This window comes from Osmia lignaria, chromosome 13 (genome assembly GCF_051020975.1).
Source record: "Osmia lignaria lignaria isolate PbOS001 chromosome 13, iyOsmLign1, whole genome shotgun sequence".
In the NCBI taxonomy this organism is placed as follows: domain Eukaryota; kingdom Metazoa; phylum Arthropoda; class Insecta; order Hymenoptera; family Megachilidae; genus Osmia; species Osmia lignaria.
In genome coordinates, this window is record NC_135044.1 from 1,263,957 (window position 1) to 1,282,771 (window position 18,815).

At 33.4% G+C, this 18,815-nt stretch overlaps 3 protein-coding genes across 6 annotated transcripts; 1 reads left to right on the top strand and 2 right to left on the bottom strand.

Moving 5' to 3' along the window:
• Positions 1-27: 27 nt before the first annotated feature.
• Positions 28-8,548, bottom strand: Hecw (Hecw ubiquitin protein ligase). Of its 2 annotated transcripts, none has more exons than XM_034320293.2 (9): positions 8,301-8,548; positions 6,604-7,842; positions 5,587-5,877; positions 5,251-5,449; positions 4,634-5,169; positions 4,221-4,558; positions 3,961-4,161; positions 2,914-3,873; positions 28-2,801 (listed from the first exon to the last, which is right to left on the bottom strand). In XM_034320293.2, the coding sequence occupies exons 2-9, from the start codon at positions 7,798-7,800 to the stop codon at positions 2,690-2,692; spliced, it is 3,834 nt and encodes a 1,277-aa protein (XP_034176184.2). In that variant the 5' UTR covers positions 7,801-7,842; positions 8,301-8,548; the 3' UTR covers positions 28-2,689. The 2 variants fall into 2 exon arrangements, with proteins under 2 accessions (XP_034176184.2, XP_034176185.2); XM_034320294.2 differs by lacking the exon at positions 8,301-8,548 and adding an exon at positions 8,066-8,087.
• A 136-nt stretch (positions 8,549-8,684) lies between these two features.
• Positions 8,685-9,657, top strand: RpL32 (ribosomal protein L32). The gene is made up of 4 exons (XM_034320313.1): positions 8,685-8,776; positions 9,013-9,125; positions 9,204-9,356; positions 9,462-9,657. The coding sequence occupies exons 2-4, from the start codon at positions 9,033-9,035 to the stop codon at positions 9,618-9,620; spliced, it is 405 nt and encodes a 134-aa protein (XP_034176204.1). The 5' UTR covers positions 8,685-8,776; positions 9,013-9,032; the 3' UTR covers positions 9,621-9,657.
• Positions 9,658-9,854: 197 nt separating this feature from the next.
• On the bottom strand, positions 9,855-18,662 carry Esp (Epidermal stripes and patches). 3 transcript variants are annotated; one of them, XM_034320304.2, is made up of 11 exons: positions 17,920-18,662; positions 12,950-13,128; positions 12,517-12,770; positions 12,239-12,440; positions 11,934-12,154; positions 11,683-11,854; positions 11,416-11,583; positions 11,164-11,325; positions 10,919-11,059; positions 10,683-10,828; positions 9,855-10,607 (listed from the first exon to the last, which is right to left on the bottom strand). In XM_034320304.2, the coding sequence occupies exons 2-11, from the start codon at positions 13,125-13,127 to the stop codon at positions 10,251-10,253; spliced, it is 2,001 nt and encodes a 666-aa protein (XP_034176195.2). In that variant the 5' UTR covers position 13,128; positions 17,920-18,662; the 3' UTR covers positions 9,855-10,250. The 3 variants fall into 3 exon arrangements, with proteins under 3 accessions (XP_034176195.2, XP_076547924.1, XP_034176197.2); XM_076691809.1 differs by lacking the exon at positions 17,920-18,662 and adding an exon at positions 15,474-15,604; XM_034320306.2 differs by lacking the exon at positions 17,920-18,662 and adding an exon at positions 14,710-14,841.
• Between the last annotated feature and the right edge of the window lie 153 nt (positions 18,663-18,815).

Consider the following 18,815-nt stretch of genomic DNA (forward strand, 5'->3'; position numbering starts at 1 on the left):
AGGTACTATTCTGTATTTAGTAATACATTTATTATTTATATTTTATTAGATTATTATTGATAAGATTGTAAAATTATCTTCAGAAACAATGTTTGAGTATTGAAATTTTTTAAAATTAATTTCCTATTCCTCTACCAGGTGGCTATTCATATTTACCCTTTGAATTTGATATTGTATATCTGATTATGATATAATTTCATGACTCCATTTTTATTGGCGCAGTATGCACGGAATTCAAATTTTGAATCGTTTAATTTATTAATTTTATTAATTTCATGTTATTTGATATTCAATTGTATAAATAGAATTTGTCATCGAACTATTTGTTCTAATATTCATGTTTAATGAAATGGATACTATTATTTTTCTGCTACAAAATTGCAAAATTAAGTCGGAATCGGTCTCATTTATGTATGAATATTTTTATCGATTTTTCACTGTTACAATACGAGCTCCATTTCTTTACCCTCATTAATTTTATTCTTATGTCCTGTCGTGACCTTCATAACTTGGCATTTATTGATTCAAACAGATTTTACATCTTGCAGGAATTGCATCACTCGTCTATCGTGCACTTTTTTGACTAAAATCATTTTACATTTCCCTTAAAAAATAAAGCTTTATAGTATACAAAAAAAATTGTATATTTTACGCGATGTATAATTTCTCTACTACAAGTTACTAAGTGTAAAAAATTTCCGCTGGATATTTTTAGAAAATTGTAAAAACATACCACGACTGAATTAGACTTTTCGGAATACACTAATCATTAAGTTTCAAATTCCTACCGTTTAACTATGATGAATTTATTTTGTTGTAATTAATAAATATAATCGTTATAAGTTTTTTTTTTTAACGAAAGATGTTTAGCACATATTAGTGAAGAATAACAATATTCAATGTAACATAACAAAAGAGGCACATTTTATTTTCTTTAACAATAAAGTAAAGAATGCTCTCACACAGTCATGGTTCATTGTAAATATCGAGTCATCTATGATTATAATGCCTGTATACAATATATACTAATTAGTCTACAATTTTTCTATGCTACATGACTAGTTTACAAATAATATAAAGTGTTACCTATGTCCAACAATCACATAATATTAGTATTTCCATTTAATAAATATTGTTATTATTATTACTACATTAAGATTATTATTGTTATTTTATTAACATCGTTGCCATTATCGCCATACAAAATCAAAGAATCGCAGAAATGAAATTTAGTTAACAATTAACTTTGCCAATGAAGTATCATCATTATTTTTTTTTACACACTTTGAGGAACCAGTGTTGTATTTTATATTTCGTACATGCTCTTTTTTTTAGAGATAAAGAACGATTAAACGATTAAGAGATGAACATTTCTTTGTTGCGAAAAGCCGCAGAAGCGAGATTAAAGTTCAAGAGGTAGAGTAAATCTTGAAGCATAAGGACATCTATATATACCGCAGTTCACCAGAGTCCATAACTGCGACGCGCAGGTTGGAAGATGGTGGAGGAACGCAGCGAGCTCTCCGCCAATTCCTTTTCACTTCGTTTGGGAGTATCGCCTATCAGGGCGAAGATGCGCACTGGAGATGCGCGAAGAACGAAAACTGGTCTTTTCGCAGTTATGGACTCTGGTGAACTGCGGTATACATGTCCATCGATTCTTTGCTACAATTAATATTAAAGAACTGAGTGAACAAATTCCAAACGAATGTTCTATACATTAACAACAGTTCTGTAAAATGTTTGTATTAATTCTAAATGCAAAATAAAAAGTTAAACAATAATTTAATTATGATTACTTTCATTGACTTTATATTCTTCATATACTATTCATACGTTCGTTGTCTATTCATTGGGTTTTCTGGTTTTACAAATATGCGATTAAATTTTTCGGTTAATCAAAAAATAAATTAGAAGAGATATTCCTAAATACAGAGTAAAAATTATTTGTCTTATTCTCTTGTATAATATTATTAACTGATCATGACGGTATTAAATAAATTGACATGGAATGTCTGAAAACATTAGAAAAATAGCTGCAAATTCAATATTTAAAAATATAGACTAGAAATTATCATCGTACCTATGAACTAAGTAGACCACAGAATAAATTATTAATACCACTGTGCTATGATTTTTTTTATGAAATGCATCATTTGTTTTTTAATCTTCATATAAAACCTTTAAGTGTATTTTTGCAAAATGAAAAGAAAACTTTCTAACAAGTTACATTAAATAAGTCACATGTTTCTTTTTCATTACGAATTCAATTCTTTTACTATACCTATGACGTTTTTCCAACAATCTTCATAATCATTCAAATTTGAATAAAAGTAATTATTTGTATTCTTATCGAAATACTTCGTCCAATAGATCAGATCTCTTATTTTTATACAAGACATATACTTCGCGAATTATTATTCAATTTTTATAATATAAATAGATTACAGCAACATGTATACAATATTTAAAATTTTCAAAATATGCGCAACTGTTTTTCTCTTCGATATTTACATTTTGATACAGTTTTGATTGTAATGATCTTAAAAATCCAATCATTCTGAACAATAGAATATGCGACGAATATACCTTTACATCCATGAAGATACTTCATTCAAATAATATGAAGCTCCACTTCTTCATTATATCATCATCATCATATATTTGCTGTAATCGTAGTAAATTCGTTTTATTCTATTCCAAAGGTATTTGTTTCTTCTACAGCCAATAAAAGCTTTTCATATAAAATCTCAGGTGTAGGATACGGTGGAAGATCCAAGCGATTAAAGCATGTGTGAGCTCTGAAAATATACTTACTTTGGATAATAGCATTAAGAACGGAGCAAATTCTATCAGAAATCAATGATGGAAAAGCAGTAACAAAATATGATAAAAATTATAATTGTTGCATACCTGGGCAAACTATTCGGTCTTCCCCATTTCTCGATGCAAAATTTTCGTGGCCCTGTAGATCCACGTAAAGCTGCAAATCCTTCGTATGGAATGCTTGATGTGCCAGTAACAAATTGTAACAATCTCAATCGTTGTTCGTTAGTAAATCGACTTATACTACTCCAAAACCATTCAACTACTGGATGGGCATCGTGGTAACCACTCCTGTATTCCGTATGCGTTCTCCAATCGTTAAGATCAATTTCAGCTGCTCCAGCTATTACTAACTCTAATTCTCGTGCATCAAAAACAGACACTAATCGTGGATCTACAACTTCGTAAAATCCACGTACCAAAGATTCAGTTTGTTCAGCGACACCACGCTCGAGTCTCCAACGAACAACTCTTTCAAGATATTCTTTTTTATTTTTCTCGGTAACCGGTATATTTCTACCTCCCGGTTTTAATTCACGTTCAGCTACTCGTCCCAACAGTTCCTCCGTCACGGAGAAAGTCAATTCTAATGGTTCGATACTTATATCTTTCTCTTTGATCCACATCAAACTTTGATGAAATTCTTGATCCAAACTCTCCAGATCGCTTAGACTCGCTGGTATTCTCAAAAGTGCTTTATAAAACGGTCTGGTGAAAAATGCGTCAAGCAAATACTGATGAACTAAAGCTAAACCCAAAACTCTCCCTGAAAACCTGAACCAATCGTGGTAATTATCTACGAACGCTGACATCGGTGATACTTGTACGGTATAAGTATCATTGGCAGAATACTCGAATAATCCATAATAAGGATTAAAAAGTTCACGCGACAGGTGAAAGAAAAATTCTCGAGATGGTCCACCGTAATCTAAACCTTCTTCGTGATCAAACATAACTACTAATTTGCCTTTTTGCAAGTCTTTCTTTGATGCTGCCATAATGCGAGTGAAAGCATCTTCCAGAAGATGTTCTCTTCTAATGTGTAATCTAAACGAAGTAAGAAGTAAAGAAAAATGTATTATTCAAGTTGGTATATCAAATTAATAAACTTAATAATAAAATTAATAAACTTACTTTAATTTTCCTGGACCTTGCCCGTATCCTTTACTTTCTAATTTTCTATAAAATGTTCTAAGTTTAGCTTCAAAATCTCTCCTGTACGGAGCTGGAGCTCTGGCAGAAGCTCTCGTTAAACCAGGCGAAGCATGTGGACTACCCAAAGGAGATCTGCCCACATTTCCAGGTACATATGACATAATTTCTTGTTCGAATAAGCTGTAATAAATGTTTCAGTTATTACTTTATCCTATATTGCAGGAGAATATGTTTTATACCTTAACAATAACGCTAGTGGTACATCGTGTCCCAATCGTTGTAAAGCAGTTGTGCCCTCGATTCTTATAGTACTGACTTTCTCTCGAAGCGCAATGTTTTGTCCTAATGCCGAGTGTCTTTCCTTTAATATATCCATTATATTAGGTTGACGTAAAAAGGCAACAACTTTGTCATTGTATGCTACGGGTATTTCGGGTGCAGTTGTAATAGCTGATTGTTGCGGTCTGGGTGGTGGTACAGGTGCTTCATCTAATAATGCCCGGGTATGTGTTGGTTCGGTAGGTAATCTTGGATCGATGAAAGACGTTGCTTTTCTGGCGTGACAAATAAAAAATCTCTGGAATTAAATTAACACGTTTAAAAACGGTGATACACTTTCGCCATGAAATAATTGAAATGAAACAACATTTACTTTGCCTGTTCTGTCAAGTTTCGATTCGTAGCCTCTTGGAAGCTCCTTATTGGGATCGGCGAATAAATTTATTAACGCGACTAAATCTCTGTTATGCTCGTATCTTGGAAAAACTGATTTATCTCTTCTGATTCGGCTGATCATATGTTTTAAACTGGAATTACGATTATACAATTCCACCGCTTCCATATTGCTATGTAATACCGTGAAAAAATCTGGTCTTATCAGAAATAATACTGGGGGGCTCGTGGTAATGTCGAATGGCTGAGATTCGTTTCTTTCGGTTGATTCGTTACATCGTTCAGGGTTATCGAAATTATTCCCATTTGGATATTGCGAGCTGGACGGCTCACGATCGATATTGTCTGGTCGTGAAATGGTTCGACGTACACTTTGATAGCGCCGATCTAATTGCTGTCTTCGAAGATCGCATCCTGTATTCCGTGTTGTTAAATTGGGCCTTTGCCAAGTCGTAGTCCGATTAATATGATCTATGTAAAACACTCGACCATGGCTGTCGATTCTTGCTTCCCATGCTGTAATAATAGTACATTAAATTAATTTCATTCCGCTTCGTTACAAAATTATTATGAATTAATAGAATCTTATTATTTTACATGGAGGCAGAGGTTCTTCAGAGGATAATGGTACATTTGACGTTTGATACATCGGTAATGGACGTAACAATTTTGGCCGATGAGTAGGCGTTGGTGGACACTCTAACTGATTTGGTAATCCAGTTTCTGGTCTCTCCAATGGTCTGTGTGCTCTTGGTGAACTTAATAATGCTATACTTTTTGTAACAGCTTTTCGTGACTAAAATATTACATTATTTTTAGAAAATATTAAGATTCAAAGCCAGGAATACAATAACATATCAAGCATAGTTTAGAATTATATATATACTTACCGATTACCCAAAGTGCATATATATGTATATTTCTTTTAATTACCTTTGAATTAGAGGCTTCATCAACATCTACAATTTCAAATCCAAAACAATCTTCAGGGTGCAAAGGTGCAGAGTACTTTTGAAGATGTCTTTTAGGTAATTCTGGCGGACCAGATGGCAAAGCATTACTTCTGTGTAAGAGTTTGTGCGTTACCCGTGGTGGAAGTGGTGGAGGGTTTGGATACAATGTTTCGTATAAACCTTCAGGAAATGAAAAGCCCTCTGAACTCCGCCATAATTGATAATATTCCACACCTTCTTTCGTTACAATACCATTTGTATCACATGGCCTCTGAAGTGAAATAATTTTTATCAATTTTAATTTTCAAAGCAATTGTATAATAGTATTAACAGTATTGATGTTACAGATTGAATTTGTAAATCTGAAGGAGTGTAATATTAACTTTTCATTGCACATGCACGCATAAAGGCCAATTTATACTGGACCATAACGTTATCGTACTCCAACAAGAGTAAATAGTAAATAAAGTATCGATAACCAAATGTAAATATTGATTGATTGATTGATTGATTGATTGTACGGTTTTCTTGGGCCTGCCCAAGATGGCGTTTGTAGAGGGGGAATCCCCTCTATTTAACGGCCATTTTCTCTCAAGATACCGATTTCATACGGGCGCTCCTGTACCGCGCGGAATACAAACAAATTTATCACGCTCATACACTAATTACATTATATTTCAGTTCCATTCTACATTCCATTGATCGTACTCATTTCCTCTTGTTCTCTTATACATCCCACGCAGACCTCCACCTACCGAGGGGTTGCCCCCTGCACATCTCGCCCTTTCTTTCCACTCCTCATATTACTTTCTCTAATTTGTCTAGGAATCTGGAAATTGTTTTAAGGATTCCTGCTTTACCTCCCATACGTTGACGATAACGTTACCGTGCAATATAAATTGACCCTAAAGTTGCAAAGAAAATATACAGAGTGTCCACATAAGGTGATACGATTTTGGTATTATCAATAACGTCGACGTAGTTAAAGAAACTGCACCTTTTTGGTCCCATTATGACCTAAAACTGCTTGCTGTGATTCTGTATCAGAATTACTTGCATCGCTACTATTCGAAGATCGAGGTTCCATCTCTAAACCTTTAGAAGATGATGGTTCTAAAAGTGCCACAGCATTTTCTTCAAGTTCTGTTTGTTGGGCACTGGCAGTTCCAGGTAAATTTTCTAAAATTGGCAGTTTAAATGGTTTCTTAGTAATATCATTACAATGTACTAAGTCTGCCAAATTATTTGATGATTTTGGCACACTTTTAGACGCATGTGAATGTGAACTACCAGGTTCGTTCAGTTTGCTTAAATTTTCGTTTGCATTTTTGTTATTATTTTCAGCTAAATTTAATAATTTATGCGCATTGGCAATTTCATTGCTGTGCACTTCGTGTATCGAAGCAATCGAAAATTGTGGCTGTTTGCTGGAACTACACGAGGCTATACTTTCCAATGGTATACTACAGGCATCTTTTACAGAATCTCTGTTATTAGTACTAAGTACTTCACTCTCATTATTGTTATGTCTATCTCCTGTATTTTGTTCGTACTGTGATTCTGTACTACTAGACTGTAAATCTTTGCTAAAAAATTGTTTCTTTCTAATCATGTTTCTGGAGGATAAAGGTAACTGTTCATTAACGCTTGTTACCTTTCCAGGATTGTTATCAGTACTAACCAGAAAACACTTCTTTCTTATTAAATTTTTATGAGGTAATGATGTAAATCTCTCACTCAAGTTTTGTACAGTATCATTACCCAATTTATTTGAAACATTAGTAATATTTTCAATTTCGCTAACTATTGTTGATGGTGCAGCAGTCTTTAAAACCATGCTTTCTCTATTACATTTTGATTCAGAACATGCACTTGGTTCTTCAAATGAATTTGGACTGGTAGTATTATTTGTATTATCAATTACTTCTGTTTGCTGTAAACCATTTTCATTCGGTACATGGTTTAATTCTAATGGTAAAGAAGCATTCTCTGCTTCTTCTATAAAATCATTTTCAACATCAGAAGTAAATACTTTTTTACTATTATTCTTTATAACAGGTTCCACATGTTTTGTAGCAGCTGGGGATCCTTTGTTTCCTTCGCCAAGCGTTAACAATGTATTCTGTTCTTCAGTTTCATCTCCTCCATTATCTTTCCCACAAGCTGTATCTTTGACATTATTTTCAGATGGCATTTTTTACAACATATTACTAATCAATTCTATTTATTTATATTGCTGTAAATAACGAAAAAAGAAATATTAACACAATAAATATCAATCAAATTATCATAAGATTATGTGATCCCTAAAAAAAGTATGTCAAATGAAATTAAGACTACAAGTAACACTTGATTTTTTAACATTTTAAATCAAGATAACATATTTTAAAATTAATTCTTTAAATCTAAGTTATGTATAAAAAATATTAAAATATTTGTTTAAATGTAAGATACAGTACAATTATGAATTATACAATATGACTCATGAGCCTTTCAGAATTCCTACAATTAAAAATGAAAGATATAGAAATAATCTTTATTAAGTAAACGGAACACGTTACGGTAAACATATTATCCTTGACTTTATGATGCTCAATCATTAAAAAAAGTATACATTAACGATTAGTACCATGAATTTTATACATTTGAAATATAAAATTATATGAAAACCATATTAATCATAACATCCGGTACCTGCATGTATTACATTTTTCCAGATATTTTAAGTGAAAAACCGTAGTAAAGACATTTTACATCACATTTACATATTCATTTACTCTCATTACACGGATACATCGAGAAACGCGTTAGTTTGACAGAAAAGATATAGCAGACTGTGTCTGGTAACTTTTCGCAGTGTCATATCCTGGTTTCTCAGGTGCATCAATCATGAATTGTAGCTTTATCTTATTGGTTAATTAAGATGACAAAAGTGATTGAAATTATTAAGCAGATTGTTCAGTTATTTTTTCAGTAAACCTTTAATGCAATGCATACTTTTCTTAACTTAAAACAATATATAATCTTGTAAGAAAATTGCACATGACATTTTAATTCCAGTAGAGCCGCAAGTATTAAGTTTAATCTTATCGCTAGATGGCAGTCTAAAGCAACAAATTGTTCATCCGGATTCAAAATAACCTCTTTTCTGTGGCGTGTAATAAGGAACGGTACGTGATGTTATAGAAAATCCAAAATATCTGGAGAAATCATTTATGTGATGGAATATATATATACATTAACTTAATATAAATCAGTAAAAAGTGCTCAGGCATATTGTATTTTTTCAAAATAAGTTACTATCACAGGAATATGAATAAAACAATATGCGATTGAAAATGTGTAATGTTATTGAATTGGTTCCGAGGTAAACATTAACTAATTTAGATTATGGTTTTTATTCCAGTTTTGTAATACCTTACAAAAATGGCTATCCGACCGGTATATAGGCCTACAATCGTTAAGAAGAGGACGAAGAAGTTTATTCGTCACCAGAGTGACCGATACAGTAAATTGAAGGTTCGATACTTGTAATATCGATTGTACCTATATGTTTTAAAGCATTGCTTATTTTTTAATGCAAAGATTTATTTTTAGAGAAACTGGCGCAAACCGAAAGGTATTGACAACAGAGTTCGTAGGCGCTTTAAGGGGCAATACTTGATGCCCAACATTGGTTATGGAAGTAACAAAAAAACACGTCACATGCTACCTACTGGTTTCAGAAAAGTTTTGGTACATAACGTCAAGGTAAGAATCAGTTTCTTATAGTATTTATTTTGTAATTAAAATTCATCAACATAAAACTACAGGCATGAGTAAATATTCGTGACATGTTTTTTTTATGACTTGTAGGAATTAGAAGTATTAATGATGCAAAATCGTAAATTCTGTGCTGAAATTGCGCATGGTGTAAGCAGTAAAAAGCGTAAGAGCATTGTTGAGCGTGCCCAGCAACTTTCTATACGTGTAACTAATGCCAGTGCAAGATTACGTTCTCAGGAAAATGAATAAGATTATTTCTGATTTAATAAAAAAATGTTTAAACTGTGTCTCGTATTTTTCCTACCTTTAACCTTGCATTTATTCCCGACTGATATTATTAGTAAACTTAATTTTAAGGGAAAATAAACTATATTGGTTCCTCGTTTTACGCGTTTTTTTTGCAATTTTCGATTTTTACGCCGTCAAGTACGCGCATGAAAGGCGGGTCACCGTGCTACAGGGGTAAGAGTAAACCGCGCGTAATAATTTTTGAAGAAGTAATAAAATTTATTTTTGCACCATCATTTGTTGCATGTAGATAATGAGGATGAACGGTAATAAAGACCTACACTAGACGTTTTTTTAATATAATACATAAAAACGTGATTCATTAAAAATGTCTATACTGTAATGTATTTAATATAAATATTACATTAATTTTAATGCATTCTTAAATATAAAATGCGATGATGCCCGGTACGATTCGTTGAAAATTAATGGAAATATGTAATGAAAAAATAAGAAGTATTTGTGTGATACTTCTTCCTATAAAATCTATAATAAGAAAGACGTTATTGAACAACCGGTTCTACTGTTAACGTAAAATAATGTGGTAATCCAATTCGTATTATGTAATTTAAGGTACATAAATAATGTATTCTATTTAATTTGTTTTAAGTATCCTCTGTCTTTTAGGAGATCGTCCAGCGCCTCCTGAGTATAGTATACGACAAAGTCAGTTGATGCAACCCCCTCAAATACTGTATAAACAGAAGGTTTTAAATTATAGAAAAACAATGGTTGCCCTCTTGACGCGAAATCTTTCGTTAAAGTTTCGATTACTGTGGCCGCAGTAAAATCGGCACCATAAATATGAGAACAATCGATTACAACCGGGGTTGCCACGTTCCCAGCTCGTTGACTGTATTTCGTTACCAAATTTCGAACATAATCTACCGATGGGAAAATTAAACATCGATCGGGTGTTAACATAAGATATTGAGTACCGTGTCGGGTCTAAAACATAGAAATTACATATTGTTTTTTTTATATGCGATGTAACTAATAAATTGAAAAATAAAATATACTTACGGTAAGCTTTTCTACAGATATTTTCGGTCGAGCTGCATGGTACAGAATGAATAAGATATTTATTCCAATACCACATAAAATTCCAATTTCTAATTGTAACAATAAGCATGCAATAAACGTTCCTAATCCGGGAATTAAATCCGACTCTGAAAAAAGGTAAGAAAGTAAGGAAATTGTATTGATTTCTTTGAATTCGATATAAATTTCTTTCTTCTTGTTTTAAATCGAAAAATTACTTTTTGTTCTCCACATTGGTTTTACAACTTTAACTTCTACCATAAATATTACAGCAGCTATAATGATTGCTGCTAATGTAGCCTTTGGAATATAGCTGAAGTATGGTGTGAGAAAGAAAAGAGCTATTATTACCAAAGTACCTAAAATAAATCGTGAATAAAAATCTCTGGTTTTTGTAAAAAGGCAAGATTAGTAAAATAAAATTCCAACAAACTTCTGTTAAAAAATTAAATTATCGCAGTACCAGTATAAATCCCTCCCATTGGCGTTCTAACTCCAGATGCATTGTTTACTGCACTTCTACTAAGAGATCCTGAACTAGGAAAAGCCTGGACAAAAGAATTACCAATATTTGACATTCCAATTGCTATTAATTCTTGCGTTGCGTCAACTGATTTTCCAGTTGCTGAAATAAATACAAAATTCTTTTCTTTTATTACATATAATAAACATGATTTGAACACGTTTTTATCGAAACAGGAAGTATAAAACTTACAAAAAGCTTTGCAAATAGCAATATCTTCCATTAATGAAATAAGTGGTAAAACGAGAATACCACTTCCCAAATTTGAAACCATATCAACAAAAGTTGCTGTTGTATTGTCATTTCTTGTATAACTAAAAGGTGGTAACTGTACTGCTGGCATACCTGCCGGTATGTATCCTGCGAAAGAATTATCGTGTTAGATAATGACGAATATTTAATTACATATTTTTGTATTTACTTAAATTCGGTAAAAAGATAATCGTAATCATTTCTTACCAACCAATTTGAAGGGGCTTTCTGTGTGGAAACTGTATCCTAAAAAGCCGCAAAGAATCACGAGAAGCGCATTTCGTGATGTACCAATTAACCAAATCAGTTTATTTATAGCATGATATTTTGAATTTTGCTGTTCTTTATCTTTAGGACCTATATTATACGATGCTAGAAGCTACGAAACGAAGAAGCACATATTGAAATAGGTACGCTATAACATTATTTAGTACTTTACAAATAAATAATGTATTCACCCTGAAAAGTAATAGAAATGCTATACAAGATGCTCCAAGTGTAGCATCCCAAGCTGAAGTTTCATGTATACATCCAATAATGCTTTTCCACATTTCAAGGAATTGTGATCCCCTTGCAGGAACACCAAGGATATCTTTTATTTGTGAGGTGACAATTATTAAAGCTACCGCTGATGTAAACCCTGAACTAACAGGACCTGATACAAAATCGATTAAAAATCCTGCAACAAATATTATTAATATTAGGTATTATTCCAAAGTATTTAGTTGGAATTACGAGAGGACAGTTAAATTTGTATATTTACCAAGACCAAATATACCCATTACTAATTCTATTACTCCAGCCAAAAAGCAAAGAAGAATAGCATGCTCCACCGGTGCATCAAGATGTGCTACTGTCTGGTAAGTAAGCAAAGAAATAATGGCAGTTGGCCCAAGTGGTACATCCTTACAGGACCCAAATATAATATAAATAAAGCAGCCTAAAATGCTACCATATAATCCATGCTGCAAAATATAATATTCCTTATTAAAAACCTAATCATTCTATCCTTTAGCCTTTCCTAGATTTATAAATATTAACCTGGGGTGGTAGACCGGCTACATTAGCGTACGCTAATGATTGTGGAATCACAGTTAAACCTACGGTGACACCGGCAACGAGATCGCCGATTGCATCCTGTCCATTGTACCTTGGTAACCAGTTTAAAATTGGCAGTCTTTTGTAAACAGTTTTCTTTGTGCAAATCGACCTACATCGTCGCCTGACGAATCGCAATACTGTGTGTACAGAATTATCATTGTGGTGGATCTCATCATCCCCAGATTCTGTAACCACTGAGAAAAACAAAATTGTTTAGCCTGTTCTATTTGCTCGGTTAATCAAACTTCTAATTTTACATTTGATTGTAAACAAACTAATAGATCAATTGATGATACCTACTCAAGGAGAAAATGATGAAGTGTTTTATTATAAGAGCATGCTATTGTGAAATCTACAAACGAGCGATACTTACGAATAAAATCTGATGAACCTTGTATTTCTTGATGGTTTGCAAAAGAATTCCGTAAAATTTGGGAGTTATTCGAGTGATTAAGATTTAAACTATCCCCAGATCCGCTCAAAGCGTGATTCACATATCCTTCCGATTGATTACCTTGATTCGCACCTCCCGTATCGTTTGATTTGTTCATTCTGAAAATTAAACATCCCAGATTAGTACCAATTATTAGAAACACATTTATCATTTGAATTTTTTAAATAAATCCAAGTTAAAAACTCAGAAACATTTCTGTATTTTAAAAATTGTCACCAGAGGCGCCAGCTGGTATAAATTATCGGAACTAAAGGTTTGCGTAACTTTTGCGTCCTCTGGGAGCGAAACCCGGAAGCTCATTTGGTGTACCAAACGGTAAATCCATTTGGATCCACTTGTACTTTGGCGATTTTTAAAAAAAAGAAGAAATACTAAGAACATTATCAGTCATATTTAAATGATACTGCTTAAAGATTGCAATACTACTATTGATTTACGATCTTGTTCATACACCTGTCTGACAATATTACATTGTAATAATAAATATATTCAAGTCACGTTGCTTTAGGATTATTCTGACGACAAAACAAACGATCTCTTCTTCGTTAACGTAATCAGCGATAAGCATATTACGCTGATGTTAATTTCATAAGCAAATAACGAAGAGATTTCTCTATTTAATAAACATACTATTTTCCTCTGTTAGGACGATACCTGGGATCACTAAACTGATCGTGATTCATGAATAATGCGTATAATGTGATTGTTACACGAAATTTGCTCGTGTGAGGTAGATAATATCTTCCTTTCCTCGTGTTTCTCTTGTTAATTCTATTGCGAAACCCGACGTGTCATGTGAATGAGAATGCTTAATTAACGATAAATTTGATTTGTCACGTGGATTATAATTTACGTTGTTACGCCTAATAGTTCGTTTGTTCAGCTTCTCGTTGATCATCGGTAACAAACGTATCGATAATACGGAGGCATCTAGTCGACAATCATTAGATACATAACCTTCTTTACCGTGACCAATTGATACGGTAATTAAGTATAATTATGATGACTACATACGTAAGTAGTCGCAAATAATACTGTTACGGTCAACGTATTAATTTGTAAACAAAAAGTCATCCATATTCATTGAAAAGAATTTTTTCCAATGAAAGATACGATAAAAATTTGTTAAAAAAAAAAAAAGATCAACGAGTTTTTGTAAAAGAAATTCCAAAGGACGTAGGTTCTTCTGACCCCCCCCCCCCCCCCCCCCCCCCCCCCCTAAGTAGTCGTACCCCCTTAATAGGCGGACAGTAGGTAGTGCTAATTTCAATGTCTGACTATACAAGTTGTTTTCTACTGTGGCGGTCAACGTGTTAACACGCCACAATAGAAATAGCCGCAATTAGTACGACATAGTATAATTAGATTACTAATAATAGATGTATTCTATAATAAGATTTATTCATTTACCACGAATAATTGTAATAATTGTTTTCGATTAAGAAAATATTGTTAAGCAAATATTGAATGTGTCGTTTGAAACTTATTAGATAATGATGTTCTCAAACACGGTAACACGCTGAATATAATAAACGGTAATATTTGTCTTGGGTTCAGTGATAACAACGTGTGACTTATCGTGATTGAGTATCAAGCTTACGAGACGATGTTAAACAATGGTCCAACTATCGTTCCTGTATTAGTATATTAGATAAACAATGACGCAAGAAGAGACTTACCAATTTCTCCAAAAGGAGAGATTCTTTTTCAAAATACTCTAAGTGTAAATTACTTGTGTAACGTTGTAATAATCTCATTTATAAAAAAAAAAGGCGCTAAATCTTTAATGAAATACACAAGAAATCTGGCTAAACCAACGTTGGATATTCTTTATTTAAACTGGATGCAATAACTTCTTATCTTTTTCCTTTCGAAGAAAAGATATATTTGTACAAAGTAGTAATAAGGAAAAGCCGATCGCTGCGATTTGTTATTTATTTTTTGAGATTTCTTAAAAGCTATAACAGAAATTACAAACGGATCCCAATTCGATCGGTGGTATGTAATTTCTGCGTAAAAAGAATTTCAAAGTGGAAGCTAGTTTGATAAGTGGTATCGCACGATTGTCCCCGTAGAGCCGGTGTGTGTTCGAGGGCACGCGTTCGTATGTACGTTTACTCAAGGCAACGACGGTAACAGTTCTATCGGTAATTAACATACAGCATAATTTCTGGGCGAAGATTTAAATGAGACACGTCCCGAGCTATTCGAGTGTATCGCGGACAGATTTGCATGAAAAACAATGCTAATATAAACTCATGCGCGGCCACGCGATTCTAGCCGAGTATATACGGGAGAAGGTAATGGGAGAACCGCGTGACAACACGAGGTTGATTCAAAAGCACGTGAGTGCACAGAATCACCGGTTGCGTGAGCAAATCATGTGATATCAGCGTAGCAATGCAATTTTTCTTATTTTTTGTTTTGTTTTATTTTTACGTACCTTCGATTTACGCTCCACCTACTTCGTAAACACGAGCAGATATCATCTCGAGACAAAGTTGTGATTTCAACGAATAAACGGATTAAACGCTTGCAACATAAGTTGTTTCCCTGAAAATCCGTTGCAATAACTTTGTTACACTTTTCTCTTATCTCGAGTACGTACAGTGGGTCACAAAATTATTCGTCCACCTTCTAAAACGGAATGCCTCGTTTAAAACTGGACCAAATCACTCGAGGTTTCTCGAGAAGTTATACAAATTAATTTACTATGAAATCGGGATAGAAATAGTAAATGAAAATTTAAAATGTGTCTTTCGTAGATTCAAATAAGTTATGGTTAAGAGATCGGTTAATGATCTTAGAAGTTACAAGTAATTAAAATTTCCAAAAATCGCGACTTTTCAGAAGTTTTAATTACTTATAACTTTCAAATGCGTTGATAAATTTTTAGCATGTACGTGACTTATTTGAATCTACGAAAGACATGATTTAAATTTTCATCATAAGCTCACGTAATAAAGTTAAAAAATTGCCTTTTACTATTTCTATCTCGATTTCGACAAATTGTAATTTTTTAAAACGACAAAAGCTGTATAGCTTCTCGAGAAACTTCAAGCCAATTGGTCCAATTTTAAATGAAATCATTCGTTTAATTCGTAATTAATTTGTATAGCTTCTCGAGAAACTTCAAGTCAATTTGGTCCAATTTTAAATGAGGCATTCTATTTTAAAAGGTGAGCGAATAATTTTCTGACCCACTGTACTTACACAAAGATACATAAAACAATCAAAGCCCTTGATAATTCCAGACGAGTCAAAATTAATTTTTTTTTCTTATCGAACCCTCATTAATGCAATGAATATTGGGGAGCCATCGGTGACCAGCAGAGAAAATGATAATCTATCAAGTAACAATCGAAAAATTTCAATTGAAAAATTTTGTCGAGTATTACATGATACAAAACACGATCCCGAGAAACATTGAAAGGAAAAAGGAAAACAAAAGAAACCGAACGTTCTAATTCTCATTAACTGGTGGGAAAAAAAAATGTACCAATGTCTTGATCAATGCGCATGCAACAATAACCATTAATACGGTGGTGTTTTTCTTGCAAATGAAGTGCACTTTTATCGCGACGCTTCCTTTGATAGGAAGGAGAGATACAATAAGAGTTAATACGATCTATTCCGTGGCACGTGCGCCTTGACATGTTACTTAAAGGCTTAGAGCAAACGTTTAACTGCAGCTCTAAATACCGCAATAAAGATGCTCACGTGAAATTAGAGAAATGCATTCTATCTAAGATTAGTCACCTTGAACATTCCTTCGTTCGAGAAATTATTTGTGCTTGATAAGGAAGCATTAGAATTGCATTAAATCTTCTTTGGAAAATTTTCTTCCCTTACTTGGTGCACAAATACCAAGCCGCTGAAATTAATTGGAATAGATGAAAAAAAAAGAAAAAAAAGAAAATAGGATTCATCGAACAGTGTTGATTCCCTGTCGAGTACGAGGCAATAATTTTGAATTTAATAGCAATAAGAAGTGCATTGTGATAGCGAGGCTATTGTAGAAAACTCGTAGATCATTAGGTCAGATAATACTCGTGCCTTTTGCAATCAGTTTCAATCAATGATCGTGCCGTTAAATTCTGAACTTGATTTGTCCGCGGATTGATTCGAACGAGTACGATCTAGATCGAGAAATTCTAACGCGAAAATCATTTGTATCGCGAGAGTATAAAAAAGAAAAAGTATAAATAGCGTTAGAGACTGAAATTCATTTGAAAATTGTAAACTGCACTTGGGAGAATAAATATTAATTTTACTTTACGTTCATACTAAAGTATCATGCTAATTTAATATATATCTATCGTATATCGCATTACTGACTCAAGTAACAAATTATTCGTATATGTATACCGAAACGTATCTACTGAAAATCGCGAAATTTGTAAACGTTATATTTTAAAAACTAATTAAAATCGGGTGTATACATTATAGCTTAATGAATTTGTCTTGAGAAGCACTATTACATGATCTGAAAAAAAAATATATGGTTCCATATAAAAAATAAAACTTAATGTTTCATACGAGAGTAATATCTGTTAATGATGATTGATTGAACTGATCGTGATGCAGCATGTTCAATGATCGATTGGATTAATTTTGTTAAATAAGAATATTTGAACATTTCAATATTTTTGTTAGAGAATCCCTCGAGTATCAAATGTAAATTCCTATCTATGAAAACACGTGCTTAGGATAATACAAATAAGGAATATTCAAGTAATAACTAGAGGAACCGGTTTGATCGTTACAATATCGTATGCACCTATGTAAAAATATCAATTAGAAATTTCATTTCGACCCCCCAAAATTCTCTTAAAAGTATAAAATATAATTTTCCAAATAAAAAGAAAAAGAAGAAGAATTAGACTCACCTAAAATCCAACGTTGTAAATCGGATCCGTTATACTCTAATTGCGACCGGGTTCTCAATCGTTCTTGAAAATTGATTTTTGGTCTCTTGACGAGAGTTACTTGTTCTTGCATCCGCGACACATCGTTTGTTCGATGAAATAAGCCGGAAAAAAAAATCAGCCAAATTTCATATAATACGAGGAATTGTTCGGTTGTTTATCGACAGAAAACTTTGGTTCTTCGCCAAGTGTCCTGCACGATAGTGGGTGGGAGTAACAGACGAATCAAGGCAGGTTTATACACAGGTATAAAAACACGAAATTCAATCGGATTTCGAGAAGCCGACGAGGAAACTGAATCCACAGCAACACGCGACCGGCCATTTAAATGCGTCGTGGTTCTTCGACAGTTTCTGCCGCAACTTCTTCTCCCCTTCTCCTTTAGCCGCCTTCGAGACGGCGAACGTCACTGGAGAACAGTCCAATCGTAGTCATAAAGAATCTGCATCGGGTTTTCCTACTTTCTCGACGATTCTACATTCACGTGATACGAAATTTATTGATCATTTGAGATCCTGTCAACTTTAGCGATGACCTCTGCTCGAAGAAAGATCGTCGTCTGTGTCGGTCGAGGATGTCCCTCTGTATGTGTTTCGATCTTCAGAGAACGCTCGAGCGTGACGAGAAATATAAACAGAAGTGTTCGATCGAATCTAAGTGAAATTCGTAAGATAGTCGATCGATCGATCGATCTTTTTGATGTTAACACCTTAACGATTCCAGATACTATCGGTTCGCTATTGAACAGTAACCGACAATTGAAATCAAGATCTTCTTACATGTTCCAGATCGTTATTGCTTTTCATTGGCAGGCGGGTTGCAGTTGCTTTGGGGCTGAGGCTCCTGGGACGCTCCCT

Excerpts from the sequence above, each read along its gene's own strand:
- Hecw (XM_034320293.2), bottom strand. The coding sequence starts at position 7,800 with ATGCCATCTGAAAATAATGTCAAAGATACAGCTTGTGGGAAAGATAAT. Across the intron at positions 5,878-6,603 it reads GTCATAATGGGACCAAAAAG|AGGCCATGTGATACAAATGG; the intron begins GTGCAGTTTCTT and ends ATTTCACTTCAG. Across the intron at positions 4,559-4,633 it reads AACTTGACAGAACAGGCAAA|AGATTTTTTATTTGTCACGC; the intron begins GTAAATGTTGTT and ends ATTTAATTCCAG.
- RpL32 (XM_034320313.1), top strand. The coding sequence starts at position 9,033 with ATGGCTATCCGACCGGTATATAGGCCTACAATCGTTAAGAAGAGGACG. Across the intron at positions 9,126-9,203 it reads ACCGATACAGTAAATTGAAG|AGAAACTGGCGCAAACCGAA; the intron begins GTTCGATACTTG and ends ATTTATTTTTAG. Across the intron at positions 9,357-9,461 it reads TTTTGGTACATAACGTCAAG|GAATTAGAAGTATTAATGAT; the intron begins GTAAGAATCAGT and ends TATGACTTGTAG.
- Esp (XM_034320304.2), bottom strand. The coding sequence starts at position 13,127 with ATGAACAAATCAAACGATACGGGAGGTGCGAATCAAGGTAATCAATCG. Across the intron at positions 11,584-11,682 it reads AAGCCCCTTCAAATTGGTTG|GATACATACCGGCAGGTATG; the intron begins GTAAGAAATGAT and ends ATTCTTTCGCAG. Across the intron at positions 11,060-11,163 it reads AATGGGAGGGATTTATACTG|GTACTTTGGTAATAATAGCT; the intron begins GTACTGCGATAA and ends GATTTATTTTAG.